Consider the following 21,071-nt stretch of genomic DNA (forward strand, 5'->3'; position numbering starts at 1 on the left):
TTATTGATTTGTCAGTGTTGTAATTGTTCAGTTTCATTTCATAATGCACCCTGGTACTTTTTGTTGTTCTTCAAAAAGTAAATCCTCTGTATTTGAAAATACAATTTAGCAATAATTAGTTCAAGACAACAGGAGTGTAATTGGAGTGTTCACTGTTTGGAGACAAATATATAAAATAACTAAACTGCGGCCTACAGTAGGTACACAGAAGGTGATGATCTGTCTCTTTCAAATGTGATATGCAAAGCTGTGTGTCAGTCTCTTTTCCTGGGAGCTTGGTAAAGAGCCATGAGCACCATAGCCCCTGCAGAGTACAAGAGGTGGGATCTGGATGGGGCAAGGTTGAGGCTGCAGCTGGGAAAGGAAAATTTCTAAATTGTGAAAGTAAAAGCTCAGTGAATGGGCCTAGAGACAAAAAATGAACCCCAGGGCAGGTGCTGAAAGTTGAACATCCCCATACTATGAGAAACATTCGAAGAAGATGACAGGTGAGTTGAAGAAGGAGGTGTGGATCAAAGGGGAATCAAAAAAAATGGCAAGCAGTAACTAGGACTGGTTTTACTGAGCCACAAAGAGGATTGAAGAGAAGAAATGTCTGCCTATAACAGGGGAAGTACAGAAACCACCACAAACAGTAGTGAAAGAAAGAAGATGAGCCAAGAAAGTACTGGCTATATGAAATTCGTTGTATGAAATCGCTGAGATGCTGTGTGTGGAACATGAGGAAAGTGTGACAAAATAAGGTAAAAGGGGTCCAGAGCAGTTAAAGAGGGTTTCAAATATAAAGAGAAATTACAGTTCTGTAGAAAGATGACAGAACTGAAGAAAGTGAGTATCTCTGTAATATCAAAGGATTTTAAAGACATGCTTCCGAGGGGAAAAGACATAAATGGAGACGTTGGGAAATGATAGAGCCAATCTCATAGTAGAACAATAGAGAAAAAGAACTAAATTTGGATACAAATTTAACATGGATGCTTGGCAATTATTTTGTTGAAGGGAGATGAAGAAAGATGAGGAAATAGTTAAGAGATGTTTAAGGCTTGAAGTTGTGGAAAAAGTTTATAAAGGAGTAAACAAGGAGCGGAAGTTGGAAAAGACTTTGGGATACTCTTTTGTCTACCTTGAGATCCAAGAATAAATCAAAGTCCAAACCTTGAATCCATTTTCCATAGTAATTTTGAAAAAAGGATCAGGTGATATTTGTCAGAGGAGGACTCTTATGACAGAGAAATTAGAGAGAGAAAGAGCAGAGCTTGATGGAAACTAAACCAAAAGAAAACTGTCTTTTGACAGACCTAACTCTAACTGACTTTGTGGGCCTAATGAAGAATTTACTGTGAGGAAATATGCTGCTATGGGATGAGTCATCTGTATAAAGCAAAAGACAGGTAGGAAACATCTTTTTCAAGGCCAACATTTTCAAGGCCAGGTTGGACGAGGCTTTGGGCAACCTGGTGTAGTGGAGGGTGTCCCTGCCCATGGCAGGGAGGTTGGAACTAGACAATCTTTGAGGTCCCTTCCAACCCTAACCATTCTATGATTCTATGATTCTATGATCTTTGACATCTGCAAATATTTTGGAATTCAATTATTTCCCATTTTGAAGTTGTCTGAAATACAGCCTCTCAAAGATTTCATTCTGGAAGGACCCCTTGTACACTGGCTAAAGGCAGCAGAGTCAGAACTCTTAGTTACAAACTCATCCATTATTGCATATTGTGGTAATGTAACTATAGTCACAAATATATGAGCTAGATGAATTTCACAGGGATTTGCAAAAACTTTTTTTTAAACTAATCTATATGGCTAAGAAAACGGATAAGTTTCTGGGGCAGACAGCCTTGAACTTCATGCTCCCTAATGTCAGAGCTGAAGTTAAGATCCATGTCCTGAGTGTGGAGCATCTCAGCTGAGTTCCCTATGACCCAGGCTACAGAAACAGAGGATACAGAAAACAGAGGCTACTCTAGAGGATATCCCTGGCTCTTTCTTATTCTTCCATGATAAAAGTCACTGGAGAGTTTCACTGACACAGGAAATATAAACTCCTCTGAATTCTCTAAGGTTTCCATGCGAGGCAGAATTTTTCTTTGCCATGCTTGATCAGTGACAAAAATTAGAGACAACGAGAATGATTTTTACTTCTAGTTACTTAGCCAAAGTATTGCTTGCTGTCATTTGTCGTATTTGCTGGGCTCTGCTGTGAATATGCTAAATGACATGTTGTTAGTCTGTAGGAGCATAACTAGCACTAGAAAAAAGGAATTGTATCCCAAATCTTTAGTACTTTGCTACCATAGAAAGCTAGCAAGAAAGATACACATGCAGAGCCTTGCTAATGAGAAGATGTGGCTGTTGTGAGAACTAATTGCACTGCAAATCCATGCTTTTCTGTTGTTCTGAGAATCTTCATCCGGCATACGCTTACAAGCACAAGCAACTGCAATATTAAATCGGTCAAGTATCAAAGACTGAAGAAGTGTTTTTCTGAATGAGCTAAATCACTGCTGCTCTAGATTCAGTTATTGCAACACTTGATGTACCTCTGACTCTGCAAATTACTGTGGCTCTTCTGTTCTCCTCTTCAACTCCTCTTGCTGGGAAGGAAGCCTGGGAGAAGGAGTCTGTCCTTCAAATGCACTCCTACAAAATGGGATCATTCCTGTATTCCTTCTGTCTTTCACAACTACATCCTATAGTCTGAATTTTATACAGTTAAAACTCTGCCTCTAAAATATCAGCTGTTCACTTCTGTTTTCTTAAATTGAGGTAAGAATTTCAATCGGTATCTCTGGAGTTTTCAAGAATAGAAGCAAACAATGTACATGTACTGTAACGCATATTTTTAGCAACATTGATAGACTATGTGAGACATAAAAGACAAACCCTGTTTAAAATTTAAATGTCGCCATGAAATGAACATTTTAATAAAAAGGCCTCAGAAAGAATCACATTATAAATCTTTTTGGACTAGTCATTGTCTCTTGCAACCATCACTCCATACTTATATATAGTGCCATTTTGTGCTTGTATACTCTGGCAAGACTTGACCTACTACCTTGTTAAAAAGCAGTTCCTAAAGGGGGCTGTGAACACTTACTCTCCATTGTGGTTAAAGTTGTCATATTGCAGAAAAAGGGAAGCATAAATGGTCTCAGTCAGCAGAGAATAGATCGCAATCATGATGAGAAGTACTGCCAGCTTCAGGACGGAGTTGAGACGAAGAAAAACTGCACAAGTCACCATTGCCAGCACACCAGTGAAGACAAAATACTGAATAGAAAACAGCAGTGGTTACTTTCAGCCATCAGTGACCACATATTCACTCCGTAAGTATCTACATAAATGATCAATTGATCAGATTTATAAAAAAATTATTCTAGATTTCAGTGCTCATCTAAGTCTTCTTAGGGTACAGGGCATTTTGGAAATAATGGTTTTGCTAAAATAGAATGTGAAATTACAAATTCTATTTTGCATGGCACCTCTATGTTAACAGAAATCCTCCTCTGTGCCTTTATGGCATTTCATTGTTATAAGGGAAAGGGCATCCTGTGTAGTGAAAAGAAGACAGGGAGAGGTGCTGCTTGTAGTTTGCTAATGAAAAGTCAACTGAGAGAAAATAATTTATGTTGCTTTGGATTCTAAACTTCCACAAGGCCCACATTCATCAGGATGGGAGAACCATTAATCCTTTTCCCGTGCTACTTGAAGAGAGGATAAAGCCACAGGTTTGGGAGGGGGTTTATTTTTAATTTTTTAATTTTTAATATTGTAAGTTAAACTTAGTTACATTACTCTCTTAAAATGTGTTTCCTGGAAGTTTTATTCATATCTCATTTTCTGATCTCTTCATTGTATCGTTTTCCTCCATGATTAGTTATCTGTCAAATGCAATCCCTGCAATTGATACTGGATATAGAGAGACAATCATGGCCATGAGCCATTCAGATCTAAAATAGCAACATCAACACTCACAGCCCAAATGTAGCTTAAATTAACTTCTATCATACAGCTTTAGGAGACATAGTATTCATTTTTCCAAGTTCAGTTTTTCTTTAGTATGGTTCCTCTCTAGGAATATGTGCATCCCTGCAATTTGTGGCATACTGTTGACAGTAGCATGACACTGCCATATGACTTTCTAAACAACATACTTCTTTTATCTGCACATAACCAACCCATTGATTTTGTTGCCTGCTTGCTCATCATAGAAAGGATTTTTTTTTTCTCCAAATGCAAATTTAAAATAACTACAGGAGGATGACGGCTGATTTTGTTATGTAAGAAGTATTAGTCTCCATTAGCTTCATATGAATTAAGTAGTGTGTTTCATTGCAGTAGATTCATTGAATCACTGCTGGATGTGTTTCCAGCATAAAGGTTTTATGAAGTTCAAAGGTTGCAACTTGGTTGTAATGCCCCATTGGACCATGAAATTAATTCTGTCTGTAACCTGCCTCTGCTTTTTCTATCAGCGTATGGATAGATGCAAAGGTTCAGCTTCACAGTGTTGTTGAAGCACCTGACTCCACCACCAAAACACAGGTCATTGATTTTAGACAGTGGTCGACGTGTAACCTTTGTGGATCCATGCCTCAGATTCAAATGTACTCTCAGAAATACCTCAGGATAGGAACAGATGTCCGTAAAAGATGCAGATGAATTGAACGTCTGGTTCTTCAGGGCTACTGGTTTGTCAAAATCACACCATAGCTGTGAAGAAAGAAAAAAAAATCAAGGCTATATTCTGCACTGGTGACTAAGTGCTTGTGTGGCTGGCTGGCTGGCTTCAGGGGTGGAAATGGCTGACCTGCTGCTCTCCATGGCAGCTGCCTAACTGGCACCAAGGACTAAATGAACAGTAAGAAGACGTACTGTGGAGATGAAAGGGAAAGGATTGAGCTATTCATGCTACAGACATTCAGCGTCTGAGTAGCCTTCCTATGCTCTGCTGTTGCCAAATGGGAAAAATGAGCTCCTCCAGGAGCTTCAAAGGACTGATATTGAACTCTTCAGAATCACCCTCTCAAAATGTTTATATTTTGCTATAAACCATAGAGAAAATTATTAAATTTGGAGGATAAAATCAGATTGCATGTATGCACTTGCAAGTAGTTTTTTTCTGCTACATTGCTATGGACAGTATCATCCTTCTAGACATGGGACAAAATCCCATAGCATCATGTAGAATTGGCTTGTGCCAAAACATGGTGTGGTCCTAGAACTGTAACTGTGACGACTAGAAGGGTAGGGCATGAAAATTCATTCATATTATATTGGTTTTGAGAATGTAATACTGCCTTTTGCTTTCATGACCTATGTTCATTTAAATAGTATTTCAAACCAAGTGCGTTAAATATAAACAAAACAGCAGTGTTGAGTTGCAATACATCATAGACTTAGGACATAGGAAAAAAATCATTAATGGTTTCATATTTTGACAGTTAAAGCAGATGGAGTCTCCTCTTACATATATTAATCCAATCTGGATGTTTATACTAGGTCATCTCATCAAGCTGGTATGCACAAGCCAGTTCCCCTGTCTTTCTTTCCAACAGATTTAGAGAGTTTGTTTAATGAGGCCTGATTTCTTATAATTAAATTCTAATGAATTTTGAACTTGGAACTCTCTTGTTTGTTCTTTGAGCAATTCAGTCATCTCTGCAATGCAGCAACATTATCTAGGTTGTTGTTGCAGTTCTCCGTGACAACAGACAGTTAATGGTACCTTCTGCAAGTTTATGCGGTGTACAGCACCTCTCTGCAGGGCTGAGTGCCATGGGAACCACTCTGGATGTCTTTTTAAAAGACTTTCAAAATCAGAAACTTTATTCTAATTTTACAACAGTAAGAACGCACTTGATGTAAAGATCCACAAGACTCATTTGCCTTCCTGGTGAAACCAAAGCCTTATGGCTCTTGTTAGAAAGTATCTGAGCCTTAGTTCCCTCCAACTGGGTGCAGTTGAACTCGGTGGATGCATATAGCACAAGGGTGAGCTGCATTCGCTGTTCTTAAATACATGTAGATCACTCCCGAGCTCTGCAGTCCACTATATGGAACCCCACTGGCTGCTGTGGTGCCTGCTTCTTTTCTTGTAACTTTTTTTTTTTTTTTTAGAGGGGTACAGGAAGCACTTAAAAGTAAACTATTATTATGGTAGGATTTTTACATATGAAATAATGAGGTTATATGTGGTCTCCTGTAGATGTCAGGACTTGGTGACTCAAGTCACTGCCATTCTAAATATATGACAATAAATATAACTGTTTACTGCCTCATAGAAGCCCATTGGTATGAGTGTAAAAAGAATTATATTTCTTTTGACTGTTTTTGGATTAGCCATCCCACAAGACTGCAGCAGACAAAATCTTAAAAAATAATCCACAAGAAGTCAGAAACAAATCTTGTTATTATCATATCCGTAGCAAAGAGGGTACAGATAGCCCTTTGGAGTTCTTCCTGTTTCAAGACCAAGATTAACTCTACTAAAATATTTCCTGACAGATATTTGTCAAATATGATTTAAAACCCCTAAATTCTGCAACGCTCCTTATAGATCTATACTATGATGTACCACTGTTCTTATCTTCGGGGAGTTTTCAGTCCTCTTTAACTTCCTATCATTTGCTGCATTTGTATTTTCTCTGTAAGGATAGCAAGCAATGGCTACATTCTTCATTCTCCTACTAACTCTCCTATCAGTGACTGCATGGTATCACTAAAAAACGAAGACAGCTGCTGAGTCTTAGCGTATTGGTAACCTGAATACAGTCACAGAATAATGACAGCAATAGAATGTAATAAAATGTCATATCTGTTAGCAAAAGGTGAGTACCTGATACCTTGAAGTATCAGACTTCAGCATACTTACTGCAATGATATAATAATTATTATTATTATTATTATTACAGGATGATTATTGTTGCTGTTGTGTTGTTATAGTTACTATTGTTATTATTGTCACTAAATGCTTTCTTAGTCTCACCTAGTAGGAAACAAATATTTACGAAGAATAAAGTTTAGATGGAAAAGCACTGCTACATCTGTAGCTGAAAGGTGCCCTACAAGAGGAAATAGTGATGAAAATGTTATTTTTAATCTATCAGAGAGATATTTACCTTCTTCTTGGCTCAGGCTTCAACACCTGCCAGGTTGTGTGACATGATAATCTGCCTAATTCATGCAAAGCTCTCTCGTATTTCTGAAGACATCCAGATAATCAGGGCTCTATTGTATTTGCATTTGTTTTATACACGTCTTACAAAGACCTCACTCTTTTACCATGTGACATTGTATAGAGCCAGCCCCACAGTATTCAATTACCAATATTTTTATCTAAGCACAGCTGTTAAGCAAAGCTTGGTATATGTATTTCCTCACTCATCCATATCAGATATACGATACATACTGATGATATAGATATATTGATATATCAGTATAGATCAGATATACTGGTAAACTTTGCTCTAGATTCATCCCGTTTCAGGATCTTAGTGGAGACCTGTATATTAGGAGCCTAATTAGACTAAAATGCCACGGCTTAGATTGACAGTCTTTAAGAAAGTATATCAGCATGTCAGAAAATTACAAATGGTCCTCAAAGGGTGGATATACTGAACAGAAAGTAGCAAAACAATTTTAAAAATAGATCATACTCATGACAGAGAAATAATTAGATATTTCAGAAACACATAGTTCAAGCAACAGATTGAATATCCTGAAGTTGTGGTACTTCGCCTTTTATATTTAAATCATAGCTAGCTTATAAATACATTAGTTAGCAAGTCCTGTAGCAAGCTTAATAATTCATAAATCATCTTTTCCTGTATAATATTCCCTGGTTCACTATAAGCTTACAATATTGATGATGGCTCCAAGAAAATTAATCAGAATGGATGCAAATATAATGACATTCCTGGCCAGGTAGGTCTCATTAATCCAGCAGCAAGTTTTCCGGAGCATTAAGGGTAAACATTTGTAATCTTCTGCCGTAGTGATTAGCACAAGAGCGGAGTGCAGCATAATCAGAATAGAAAACTGAATGACCATTGGTATCACCCTAGGGGAAAAAAAAAAGAGAACCTAGCATTAAATCTAAACACAACACCTCTGCTTACAAAAATAAATGTACAAACAGTTAAGACTATGAAAAATCAGCTGTCATAAACCCACGACAATTAGTCTAGGAAAAAAACCTAACCCAGAGACAGGAAAGATTTCTTCATGTTCCATAGGTCTGCTATTGCTTCACATGGTTTCTGACTGAGAAACTGCTGCTGAAGAAATAAGCCAGGGAAATCATTGCTAGTGCCTCTATCTGTCTATATAGGGTCTGAGTGGCATGAATGTCTCTTCTTTCAGGACTTGGTTGTTCCTTAAGTTTCTTTCACAGCAAATCTATTCAACTTGTAGGATCTTGATGTCACTTATGCATGAGCTGGTTCCCATTCTTGTAGGTTAGTTTGGGGCTAGTTCAGGAGAGTTATTTTGTCTACAGTACAACATAGGTGTCTTAAACTCATACTATACTGAGAGTCATAGACTCTAAAGTGAGTACAACAATGCAGCAAGATTCCCCTCATTTTAATTAATAGTGGGTCAACTGCAGCTAAGAATCTCATTGGTTTCTAAAAAAGCAAAAGAACTGATTTACTGTTTTCATGGAAGCCTTTTAAAATATAAAACAAATCAAAAGGTGTTCTGTGATCCAAACATGTTTAAATAAACTGTTGCAATTATGATCCTTTCAAGTATTGTTAAGTGCATATACAGGATAGACAGTTCAACTCCTTTAAATAAACCATTAAAACCCATAAGTTTTTCTATTCCAACTTTATTTTTCTAAATTTATTCCTTTCTTGCTTAAATCTGGGACCTGATGTCAATCAAGTAACCTATGTGGTTGGGAAATGTGGTAAATTGTTTTACTTTACTGAGAAGAAAGCACTCAGCACTTCAATTTTTTCCCCCTATTTGTGCTAGTCATCGCCTTTCTGTGTCTTTTTTTCTCAAAGATCAAACCCATACAAAATAGTAACTCCACTGCTCCTGTAAAACTCTCCCTTCTTCACTCTACTTTTCCTTGACTTGTGCTATAAGGAGAATGATTAAACTTGAGGCTTCAAATTAAGTAATTAAAATTTCTAACCTAGTTGTACATGAGCCTGTACCCTACAGTGATTTAATCATAATGTCTCATAGAAAAAAATCTTTGAAAGTGGTCTATCAGGGTGGTCCAGGGAGACTTACGCCCTTTCAAGTGGCTGAGTGTAGGTGAGCTGTACTCTGCTCATCAAGCCTTCTGTAAACATATGTTTTATTGAAAACATGAAATTTCAGATTTTGCTATGTCACCTATCCCTCTTCTCTTTGGGTAGAGTGCAATGCTGTTTGTACACTTGTGCCCTAGGCAAGACATATTTAAGGGTATAAGGTGGAAACAGAAGTGAAAACATTAACACAGCTTTTCTTTCCTTGTTTTTCAGTCAGATTGACTCCTTGAATCTGAATGGACCATGTTCTATAAAATTTCAAACTCATATAGATCTGAATTCACATCTATGGTTTAAGCCTATTAACTTATCTAAAGCTTTCACTTTAGAAGGTGTCATCATAAGCTAAAAGATTATAACCAATGAGAAAAGGAAACCACACCGACATAATGGCAGGAGAGGACACATGGACATAGCAGGACAATCTTGGGAATCAGACTGTGTTGGAACTGGCATTTCTTAGCTCCAGTCATGCTTAAAGCTGATGGATAGAGTCCAAAATACTTGAACCAAGGAGACACCAAATATGCAGCAGGTAGTTTATGTGAAAACTGAGTAGATCTTCCTCACAGTACTGATGTTTGTAGAAAATACATTGAGAAAACAGGATAAATGAAAATGTTTATGTTCAAAAGGAAATATATTTTTTGGAGCAAAGAAGGCATAAGTCAGAGTATATGTGGGTATATGGTCATGTTGAGGGAAAAGACTTAAATAACATATGAGGTTACAGATGTCCAAGTGATAGAGACTTAAGTGCAAAATGGTAATCCTGTACGCTTTAGCCTGTTTAATTTTAAATATTATCTTTTACAAGAATGTTCTAATATTTAATGCTGTAATTCATCTGTTATGGTAGAGATTCATATACATTAAATCTGATGGTGTTTTAAAGATGGTATTTGCATAAACATTATTCCTTTTAGATCATCCAAACAGACTTACTGGGACAATGAGTCCTTTAAAGTATCAGGATAGAATAAAATGCAATTTACTTTCAACTTTCTTGTCCATCATCTACTAATATTAATCAAGCTAACACATAAGTATGATCAAGGTATAGGATTTTGAAAACAGCATGCAAGCCTCAGAATAGTTTCCAGTAATGCAGCTATGGCTTATAATTCCAGCTCCTACTCTCAGAACCTCAAAATTAATGAGACTTGCAGTGTAAGAGCCCAGAAAAGAAAATGGGTTAAAAAGATAACAAACAGAAAACAAGGTTGTAGTTCTCAGAGAGTTTTTCTTTTGGAACGTGTCTGAACTGCTATAAGTAAGATATATATGCATAAATGATTTTTTTTTAGTACCAAATTATATCACAAAACATTTTGAAATATAATGTGAAAAATATCAAAATAGAAGTTCTGTTCCCCAATGAACTGAAACAAGATGGATTACACATTAACTTCCCTTGAGAGCTTCCATGTGCTAATATTAGCTTTGCCACTGTTCTGATGGTGTACCATTGGTACAAAAAGTTATGTTACACTTGAGTCAGCATTTCACTCCAACAAGCTTTGTCAGAGTTTCGTGTGTGACTTGAATATAAGACACAGTGGAGATTCCCCAAAAAGTGCTATGCTCTCCAGCAAGCTCACCCAGAAATAAAGCTTGATTTTGAAAGAAGGAACAACGTAGCCAGTAAAAACAAACTATACTATGAAGGGAAGAGTGAATAATGAAGAAACAAAGATTCGAGTGGGACGCCCAGATTTGATCCCGTGTGACTAAAAGTTTTATGGGAAGAATCTCAGGACTTGCTGAAAGTCCCAAGGCTACCGAGTAGAGACACAGTGCAACGATGTCTTGAGAACAGCTTGTGCCTGTGAAAATACACAGCCAAGGGAGAGACAGTCTATAAAATCAGGGAAAAGATGGACAATATATTCATGGAGAACTAGTCAAGGGAGTCAAGAGGGCTCAACGAGAAAGCTGTGTAGTTTATTCATCTCACTGCACAGCAGTCTCTTACCTTTATTTAGGTGGAAGACATCTTGAGATTCACTGATTGACCTGTTCTCCAGTGGCTAAACTTTGAACTTGGGATATAGACGCTGACAGATAGTTGTATGAGATTAATGCCTTCAGTTTCCCACATTACAGCAGTATTCTGCAATAGCCTTCTTGCTTTCCAAAGCCAAATGACTGAGATCCTCTTCAGAACTGATAGGTTCTATCTATATCTCAGATATATATAGTCTATACATGCAGACGTAGCTTACCAATTCTGCAGACCTAGCCTGACTCAGCTCTAAATGAAATGAAATTAAGACTTTCAAAAAGATTAGGGTCAAGTCTCAAAAGCTCAGACCTGAGGACACTAAACACGAGTTCTCATTTTGAACTGCCAAACTCTACATGTAAGACTCAGCGCTACTGAATTAAGGTACTATAAAGGTAACATCTAGCAACTTAAGTGTGAAATATCAATCCAAAATGCAGCATAACCCGTTTAGGTGCCTTAGAAACCATGACCTTGTATTTGTTCACAATAAATATACAGGCAACAAAAATTCTTCCACTGTAGCTGTTTGGTTGAACATTGATGTGTTTGTCTCTTGTTTATGCCTGCTTGAGATAAAAACAAAACTGAAGCCTGAATACCTATGACCTCCTAGTGGATCAATCCAGTATTTGTGCTAAGATTTTGTTGGCAGCATGATAAGATCAAATACAGAAGACATAGCCAAGGTTAGAAGAATAGGAACAAACAGCCATAACATTCTTCTGTCCATGAACTTCTCCCAGAACTAGGACACCTGGGTTGCATCCCCTTTTCATTCAAGATCAAACACTTTTCTTACTAGGGGTTCCCTTACTATGAAGATCAAGTGAAGTTTGAAATGGAGATTTTGACTTCCCTCTTCCTCATGTAGAGTCACAAATCAACACTTGAGCCAGAAGGAAAACTTACATAAACCAGAAGATGTAGATGTTTAAATGAACAACAGTTTGAAATCTGTTTTTCCCCCTTACAAGAACAACCCAGTGAAAAAATTAGAGTTGTTCAGCAGTCTGCTCTAGTATGATCTGTTGCCCATGTGAGCATACAGAAAGTTCATTGCAGGAAATGAATCAAACTCCCGGACCTCTCAGAGGGAGAAAATGAATCACTGCAAGGTTGACAATGTAACTTAATGGCTTCATAGAGGATAATTACAGCAGAAACATGGCACTAATTTATGTCACTTACAGTAATTTCCCCAACTCAATATTTCAAAGAATGAAAACTATTTCAAAGATTTTTAAATTCAGTGATGTGCCTGGCTTGTCAGGGAAAAGTATGAATGGATCAAATATTTATCCTGTGGGAGACAGATATAAACTGAGACAAAATTCTGAAATTCCCTCACACAGTAGATGCAATAATAGAAAGATGATTCCCTTCTTTAACATATAGACTAAGGCAACCTGTCTGGGAAACTCCCTAAAGATCCTTAATAAGATATGTTTTACGATGGTTTAAATAATGTTTTCTTTCACTGAATTTCCAGAAATCCCCATAAGACTTAGCTCAGAAAAATCTTCAAACATGTACTTAAACAAATACAAAATTCCATCCTTGTTCAACAGACCTCTGAAGGATTCATCGAAAGACACTTAAATGTGTTGTCGGGAAATGGGCAAGTTACCATGAGGAGTGTGAATTATAATTTGTTAGTTGCTCCATGGAAATGATGTCCATGCTTTTCTACTGCAGTAGTTTATTTCTCTGATATCTACTAGAGGTATAACAGATGAGCATGCAGTTATCTCCAAGACTCTCTGAATCCAAATACTGCCTAACTTTGTGGTATCTTGTTCATGTGCTCATACCTTGAATTGCTTTTAGAACTAGAATTTAGGAAATTTGAAGTTCCAGATTATTTCTTCATTCAATATGTTGAAGCATATTGAAACCTTCTCACTCAAAACCTCTCATCCTGTTATTTTAGGGTTGCTCATCTGTTGACCTCCGCTCATTTAACAGGCATGTTTTTTTAAGACTGAAACACATTTTTTGAAGCAGAATATCAGAACTTGAAAATGAAGACCAAAATTTGCCTTCTTAAACTTTGACAGTGATCTTCAGCTACTGGATGAATATAAGAACTGCCATAAAGCACCCATGTTGCTTGAAATCATTTCTCACAAAAGAGATAGAGGTAAATATCCTTTCCCTAAATATCTTTCCAGGTTTCAGCAAACAACTTTTAAGGGCATTCTTGACGCCAAGTTTCCATACTTTTGTTTAAAAAACTCTGCTAATCTTATCTTGTAGGAATTTATTTAATCTTTATAATCTTTATTTGAACCTATTTGTATTCACACTCCTTTTAACATTCAATGTCAAAAAGGTCCACAAAGTATTTCTGAAGTGCAGGGGAAAACACTGGACTACTATGCAAGATGGGAAACCAGGAAGTAAGACAGCTGCAGGCCATGTGGTTATGTGACTCCTTCTTCCCTAATTCCAATAGCACTAGACACCCTCATGAGAATTAACAGAGATGAATCTGTGCAGACAGAAAAATTGTCATGCTTTTTTTTGCCTGTATAGCAGTGATTGATATAGCAGCAGAAATCTTTTTTGGAAAAAGGGTTCCATTAATAAGATCCACAAATCTTCTTGTAAATATTGAGAGAAAAAAAAAACCAAACAGTTAACAGAAGTGAAGAATTCTGAATGGGTATTGGGTGAAGAACTCTAAAAAAGCTAACAAACTTACTAGTATTAGAGCAATATAGCTCATAAGAAACAGCAGGTCAGGTACTACTCCGGGTACTTTCCCACCTGAAAACTATGGGACATCACTGCTGCAGAATGCAGTTGCCTGCCTGCATCTAACCACTATTTTTGTATTTTTAGGTATAAACATGGTGAACCACGTCTTCCAGAGCTGATCCAAGAAATATTGCTGTATTACTGTAACACAATAGATGTCTTATTTCTTATACAAATACTGTATTTTCAAGGTTATTCTACAAGCAGCTATAAATTAAGGTTCATCTGAGTGTTAGAAGCCACCTGAGAATTATGTTCATCTGGGCATTTCCATTTTATCACTTGCTCTGCCAAAGACCAAATGAGACCGGGGGCATGCTTTAGTGGCAGTCATGTTCTGCTGATTCTGCTACAATGTTAGAAAACTGACCTTAGTCCTTGTACACACTCTTGTGTTCTCACTATTAAATAGTAGACAAAAATGCCAACTGATGGGTTTGACTGTGTGAAATGTGGACACAAAGGTCTCAACTATGTCATATGTTTGTCACCTCAATACGAAGTTGTTGCTTGGTCAGCACCAGATAAAAGCAGAACTGAGAAAAGATCTACCAGATTACCTCCTTGCTGCTTCTTAATGGCACAAGATTGCTTTCCTCAGATGGATAATATATATCATCAACAACAAAGACGTACAATTTTCAGCAACAGTACAATTTTCTTATGTAGCGTGTAAGAAACCAATCCAAACCAATCACTGATTCCCAAGGTGATTCCCAGTCACTTAGCAAAGAGGCATTGTTATAAGTCTGGATCATGTTTTACTGCTGGAAGCAGTAGGCCATATTGTGTCAAACTTTGTAATCCAAAATTCCTGCTTATCTCAGTGGGGATTCCGCTTAAAACCATAACACCGTAAATGCTGCTGTCTCACATGAAAACATATAGCTGCAGATAATGTGATGCAAAAGTATTTAATACTGGGGAAAAAAAGTGAAAAAACATTTCTAAACTTTTCCGGGGAACAAGCAGATTTTATTGGTTCATTCCACTTCAACCCCCGAAATGTTATCCCATTGTTTCCCCAAGAGCGCCTTCAGATATATAGAGATATATTTCTGTATTTACCTGGAAGAAGGAAGCAAGCTTTGGATAGCGGTGATAAATACAAGAACAATAAATGCGCACACCAAGTTTGATTTGAATACTTCATCCCGCATTTGAGAATACTAGAATAAAAACAAACCGGAAGAGTAAATTAGCTGTTAACCCATGCAGTAGTTTCATAAAGACTGACGCATATAGGAGACTTCAGGGAAATTAACAGGAAGAGTTAATAAATCAACAAACCTGATTTTCTTTTTAAAAACGAAACATAACAAATAAATCGTTAATGAGCTGGCAAAACACTTTATTCAAGAGAATAAAACATTGTAATTTGCCATACAAAGTTGTTTTACTTGCTTGCCCCTTTTTTCAAAACTGTTTGCTTTAAAAAAAAACAGGTAGATACTAGGGGATTTTGCTGCTGAGTTGAATACTAAACACTTATAGCTTAACCACAGGAACCATGGTTCTCCTCATCCGAAGACAGACACTGGAGTCAGCTGCAACCCTGCATGCATGACATGACGGAGGTGTCTCCATGCTTGCCAAATTAAGGCCATCCTGTTTTCCTTTTTACTTTTCTTTTCTAAGCAAAATACATAGTTTGGGACGTTCTGTGACTATTTGGGATATTGGTCACAATCTCTATATCCTAACGTATCCAGAGGCTGTGCAGAAACTTGACAATATGGGCATTCTCCAAGGAGAAAATTAAGGTGTTATTATGTAAAAGACCATTTAAGGTCCCTTATTATTATGATTTATTGCAAAAGTATTTTTCTCCAGCATACCTAACCACTGAAAAGGCTAGCAGGCTTCCCTTTTATGGGAGTTACCAAGAAAAAGAGTAACAGATACACCAGTGAATCATGGGGGATCAGTTAAAAGTTGCAACTTTATCCAAGTCCTCAGCTGGTATTTATCACTGCTAATTCAGTTAAACTCCAATTGTTTACAGCAGATGAAGATTGGTCCTTAGATATATTTTTGTAAATCTCTTTATCCTATGCGGATGGCACTAAATTTTCTTCACCTAATAAAAAATCCCACAGATGCATGCCCCGGTCATTTTTCCTCCTCTGAACAATAACTCCGTTTTATTTAATCTATTGTGTTTTTTTTTTTGAAAGAGCTAAGAGTTACATGTGCAGAACAAAAGGAAATCAGGGTCAAAGAGATATCAGATATCAAAATCTTTCTCCAGCAATTTCGGAATGAGGCAAACAGCAGTCATAAATGCCTAGAGAGCATTATAATTGAGAACAATTAAAAACAGTTAAGAAATGTGTCAGGAACATACATTGAGAGAGTTCAGCTATGAACTGCGTGTTATAACTAATCTGCTCTTGAAGGAAGACCCTATTTAGACTTAGACTACATTCACTACAGGGACCTTTGGCAGGATTGTCTCAGTTATAAACATTTGACCAAAACAGATTCAAGCTCCTGAAATGAGAAAAAGGCTTCTCTCTTCACTGCTCCCATTTATTATGAGTAAGAGAGGTGTTTATTTGTTGGCACCCCTCATTTTGAATCCCCCTCTGCTGTGATTATACCCTGTGTCTGATTTTGGCAGAAGCAGTATCACTTTGACACGATTTTCAGCGGTGCTCGCAGGCAACTCAATTTCATTTTGCTGCTGAAAACACAGAGGCACTGACCCTAATATCATGTGCAGGAAAACACAACTGCATCAGACCACTTAAATAATAGACCAGGGCTTTTTTCGGTTGTGGTACAAAGAGAACCAAAGGCAGAAAGAAAGGTATGTTCCTTAAAATATAACATGAAATCCCAAGTATTCCTTAGGGAAATTATAGCAAACTAATTGAATGAAACACAAACGTGGAATTGCCCGCTGTGTCGAGGGTTGTGTCAAAAGGATGAATGCTGTGTTCTAATCAGTAACAATGTTGTGATGAGAAATTGTTAGCATTCCTGAGGCAGTGCAAACACCCACGATAAATGTAACACTTCTGTAGCAGTCTCCCCTTTAATGACTTGGAGAAGTAATAGAAGGATGGACTAAGCCTCAAGGCACTTCGAGAAGTTTGGAGAGGCATGCAGCCAACTAGAGTCATGCAGAGTGGTAGGAAGAACCGTGATGTGACCTACTCTGCAATGAGAATCTCAGCTGCAGCATCCTACAGACCTATTCGCGGTGCCGTTGACTTGCTCATGGAGTAGCGAAGGCTCACCCCGCTTCCCGTGGAGCTTGAGCCTTTAGCCTGCTGGGGAGGGCACTGTTCATCTGCTGGCTAGCTCAGGCAGCAAACTGAAACTGAGCTTGTGTAAGAAAGGCCAAGTTTCCCCTGCCAAGTAATGCTGCTTAGTCCCCATCTCTCCTCTTTTCCCAGAGGGAAGGGAAGTGTACCGAGAATAAAACAGGCTTTACATGTTCACCTACAGAAGTGTTTGTGCACTGGGGAGAAAGGGTTTTGGTTTTATCCTCAGCGCTGCTCTTTGCCTCAGACAGGACTTTATGGATAAAAAGGGAGACTATGGGCTTTTTTCATTAGAGCAATGGTGTTTGTGCCACTGGAAGAGCTTCTGCAGTACAGAAGAAGGACAGAAGAAGATGTATCAGGAAGCCCAAGGCAGGAGAAGAGATGGATGAACTCCTGAGAAGACCAAAGGGTAGACACAGATCCAGTTCTTGACAAGTGACAGAAAGGAAGATGCTGAACTGGCCCTAGAGTTTGCTCAGTGTTTCTTGCAGATCTTCTTGCTACCGGAAGTTTCTGGGTTGAACGAAAGAGGCGAGGCCCATGTCTGCAAGGATACAGCGTGCAGGAAGGACAAAATTTTTTTCCTGCTCATTTAATTTCTACTTATCTTACCCATCAGAAATTCTGAAACAGAGAAACTCAGACTTTTAGGTCTAATATTTGACCTAAGAAAACCTGTACTGTGAAATTCAAAGCCTTTTTGTATTTTCAGTGTGCTCACCTGACATAAAATACATAGACACTTCACCTCTAAGCCCAGTCTGATTTATGATCCCAGTACAAATAGGCAGGAAGACTTAAAATATATTTATACAATTCCTTACATTGGAAACTTTCCTTAACAAAAACCCTACCAGCATGTAAAATTCTGTGCCCTGTTACTAGGTTTTATCCTGTATGAAAGTACATGGTAGTGATACTTCCGAGTCACAGCTATTAAGGTAGAGCATCATAATGATATATTTTAATTATTGGAAATCATTTGAAATAGTATCAGACTTTCCTTGTGAGCTATTACACATTTGAAAACCCTTAGTGTATTTTCATGCTACCATTAGAAATACTCTCCTGTGACGAGTCTTTTGTTCTGTCTGCCTATATCCTATTTGTGAAAATAACCTCTAGCAAAATTGAGAGTGAATTAGTCTCTAAATGAGATATTAAGTGCTAATGAATGAAATACAGTTTAGTAATGACTAGTCCATTTGGATAAAGAATCTATAAAATATAGCAGGTGGGGATCCTGTACAAATCCTCTGAAAAATGAAGTATTACACAATTCATGAGGAAATATACATACTGCCCCAGGGAGAAAATACATTCGCTAATGCAACCATTACTTCTTGCTGTGGAATCTACATTTATTCTATCATCAAGGACAGAGAGCAATGTGATAAAAGAGGACTGGGAAGATGTACCAATGGCTTAAAATACTGTGATATAGCAGTTATTTAACCATTGTACACCAAGAGCAGTGCTAGCTCCCGTGGTAGTTTTGGGCACACTGATTCCAGAAATTATTTTTCTTTTGCCTTTTAAAACCTTAAAGGAAGCAAAGAGCACCTTCATTGCTAGTGTAAATCTGCTGTCTGCAATTGCTTTACGATGAAAAAAACCCTGAAAAAACCCAGACTGTTTAAACAGAAGTCCAGCATGACATTTGAGATCTATTCAAGTCACCCCAAAAGATTTATGATCCCACAGCATGGTAGTCCTGTTACTAATGCAGGAAGAAGAAATATAGTTTATTGTTCATACGGTTTCTCACTTCTTTATGGCTTGAGGTACAGAGCATTAGCACAATTCTCAGTGAACAAGGTTAAAGTAACAATTCTTGATCGGGATCTCAGCTACAGGTCCTGGTTGTTCTGCCTACTGAATAACTGTAAAGTCTGGGGTGAAAAGTACTTACAGAAAAAAGAAGTATTAAGCAGATACCAGAACTGCCTGAAAGTGTGATGGCTAAATGTGAGGTCACAAGATTTTACGTAGAAATGACTTCACATCAGATCTACCTCTGTCTTGAAGCTGCCACTGTGCTGAACAAAAGGTGAGTGACAGCAAATGGAAACAGCAGTGTGAGATGGGAGACCCATAGACATATATCATCTACTTGCTCAGCAGCACTGCAGGGAGCAGCTGGAGATGCTGATGTAGAAGGTCACGTAAACAGTTGCAAAATGTTAATGACTAGAAGAAAGCATAATTCCAGACTGAAAGGTTAGGGGTGGGGAGAGCAGAGGGAAAATGCTTCTGAAAGAGCTTTATGAGTTTATTTTGTTTTGTTTCCTAAATGGACCGGAAGAAGGGAAAAACCTGGTGTAGTGGAAGATGTCCCCATCCATGACAGGTGGGTTGTAGCTAGATGATCTTTGAGGTCCCTTCCAACCCAAACCATTCTATGATTCTATAATATAAGATAAGATGGAGGAAATAGCTACCTTCTGTAGAAAAGCAGTTCACAGATTTTTTTTTTCATGACTGCCTGTAGCCTATGATTTAACACTAAGGCTGCTGGGATAAACCTGTAATTACAGCACAGGCAAGCAAGGAGGGAAGGGATATTCCCACATTGTTCCACAAAACGTTGCCACTGCCTATAACGAAGAGGGCATTGTGATTCATCTTAAATCCACATCATCCCTTTGCATCCTAGCACATTCCTCATTCTTCTCTGAGCACACCTATGGTGCCTCTGCATCCTGAACACAAACAAGGAGATTTCTGACCAGCAACTATCCAACTGCTGGAGGTGGATGAACCAGAGCAAGTAAAAGAGTGCTGATATTTTTTAAAACTTTACTTCTGTGTAATGCTAAAAACCAGTCTGATTTAGAGGACAGAAAGAAGATTCAGTCCACTTTATGGAAAAGATTTTGTGTTTGTATTGCCTGTGCTTACTGGTTGGAACTAAGACCTAAGGAAATATTGAATGAAAGCACCATTTTATAAGCGTTGCAGCAGATGCTGGCATTGGAAATATCATATTGAGAAGAAAATGTATCAAAACTCCTCAAAATGTTGACTTTTAAATAAACTTCTTGTCATCCAGATGCAATTCAAAACATCATTAATATTTAAAATCTGACCTATGTCACATGATGGATTAGAGCATGGGCTTTTATACTACCTCTTGCTTAAATTGGTCATAAACAAAAATCTACACTTTCTGTATAGATTTTTCTTGTGGCTGCTAATTGTGAACTCTAAAATGACAAAATTTATATTCTGAATATAGGATATGATTCTGGACAGCGTTCTTTTACTCCAGGTCATGTTCAGGCCTCATTTTTATTAAATAGGAATGTATTGACTAGATGAACCATTGACTGGCTTGCTTATTCAGCAAGTTGTTTGTGACCAGGCTGTTTCCTCTTTTGAATAAAAAAATTCTAATATACTATCTGCCATCTTTTTCACCTTATCATTTAACCTTGTGCCTTGAAAAGATTAAAGATTACTCATGACTTTTGTGCTTTTAGATGATAACTATCAGGACATCGGAAATCTTGGATTTCACTTTCTCTTGGTCCCTGCTAGTTTTGCATGATGACTGCACTGAAAGAAATATCTTTCAGTAGAATAGAACATTTTCAGCACTAGTGGCTAATTCAGCTTTGACGATTCTACCTTGTGCCTCAGTTTCATAAATATCCTCTTGGGGAAACTGAATCTTTTTTTTTTTTTTTTAAATGAACTTGTCTTTTGCCTTCTGCAGGATTGCTTGTGAAATAAGGTCTTAAATAT

The 21,071-nt window shown here is 37.6% G+C and overlaps 1 protein-coding gene across 1 annotated transcript in view; it reads right to left on the minus strand.

Moving 5' to 3' along the window:
- Positions 1–21,071, minus strand: part of ADCY8 (adenylate cyclase 8) — a 131,891-nt gene that overhangs the window by 22,259 nt on the left and 88,561 nt on the right. The window contains exons 9-12 of the mRNA XM_086609564.1: positions 15,118–15,218; positions 7,867–8,068; positions 4,630–4,719; positions 3,104–3,276 (exon numbers count right to left, since the gene is read on the minus strand). Coding sequence (XP_086465690.1) covers positions 3,104–3,276; positions 4,630–4,719; positions 7,867–8,068; positions 15,118–15,218 — 566 coding nt within the window. The remainder of the gene's footprint in view (positions 1–3,103; positions 3,277–4,629; positions 4,720–7,866; positions 8,069–15,117; positions 15,219–21,071) is intronic.

The sequence above is a fragment of the Tauraco erythrolophus genome, chromosome 3 (assembly GCF_009769465.1).
Source record: "Tauraco erythrolophus isolate bTauEry1 chromosome 3, bTauEry1.pri, whole genome shotgun sequence".
NCBI classification, from domain to species: Eukaryota; Metazoa; Chordata; class Aves; order Musophagiformes; family Musophagidae; genus Tauraco; species Tauraco erythrolophus.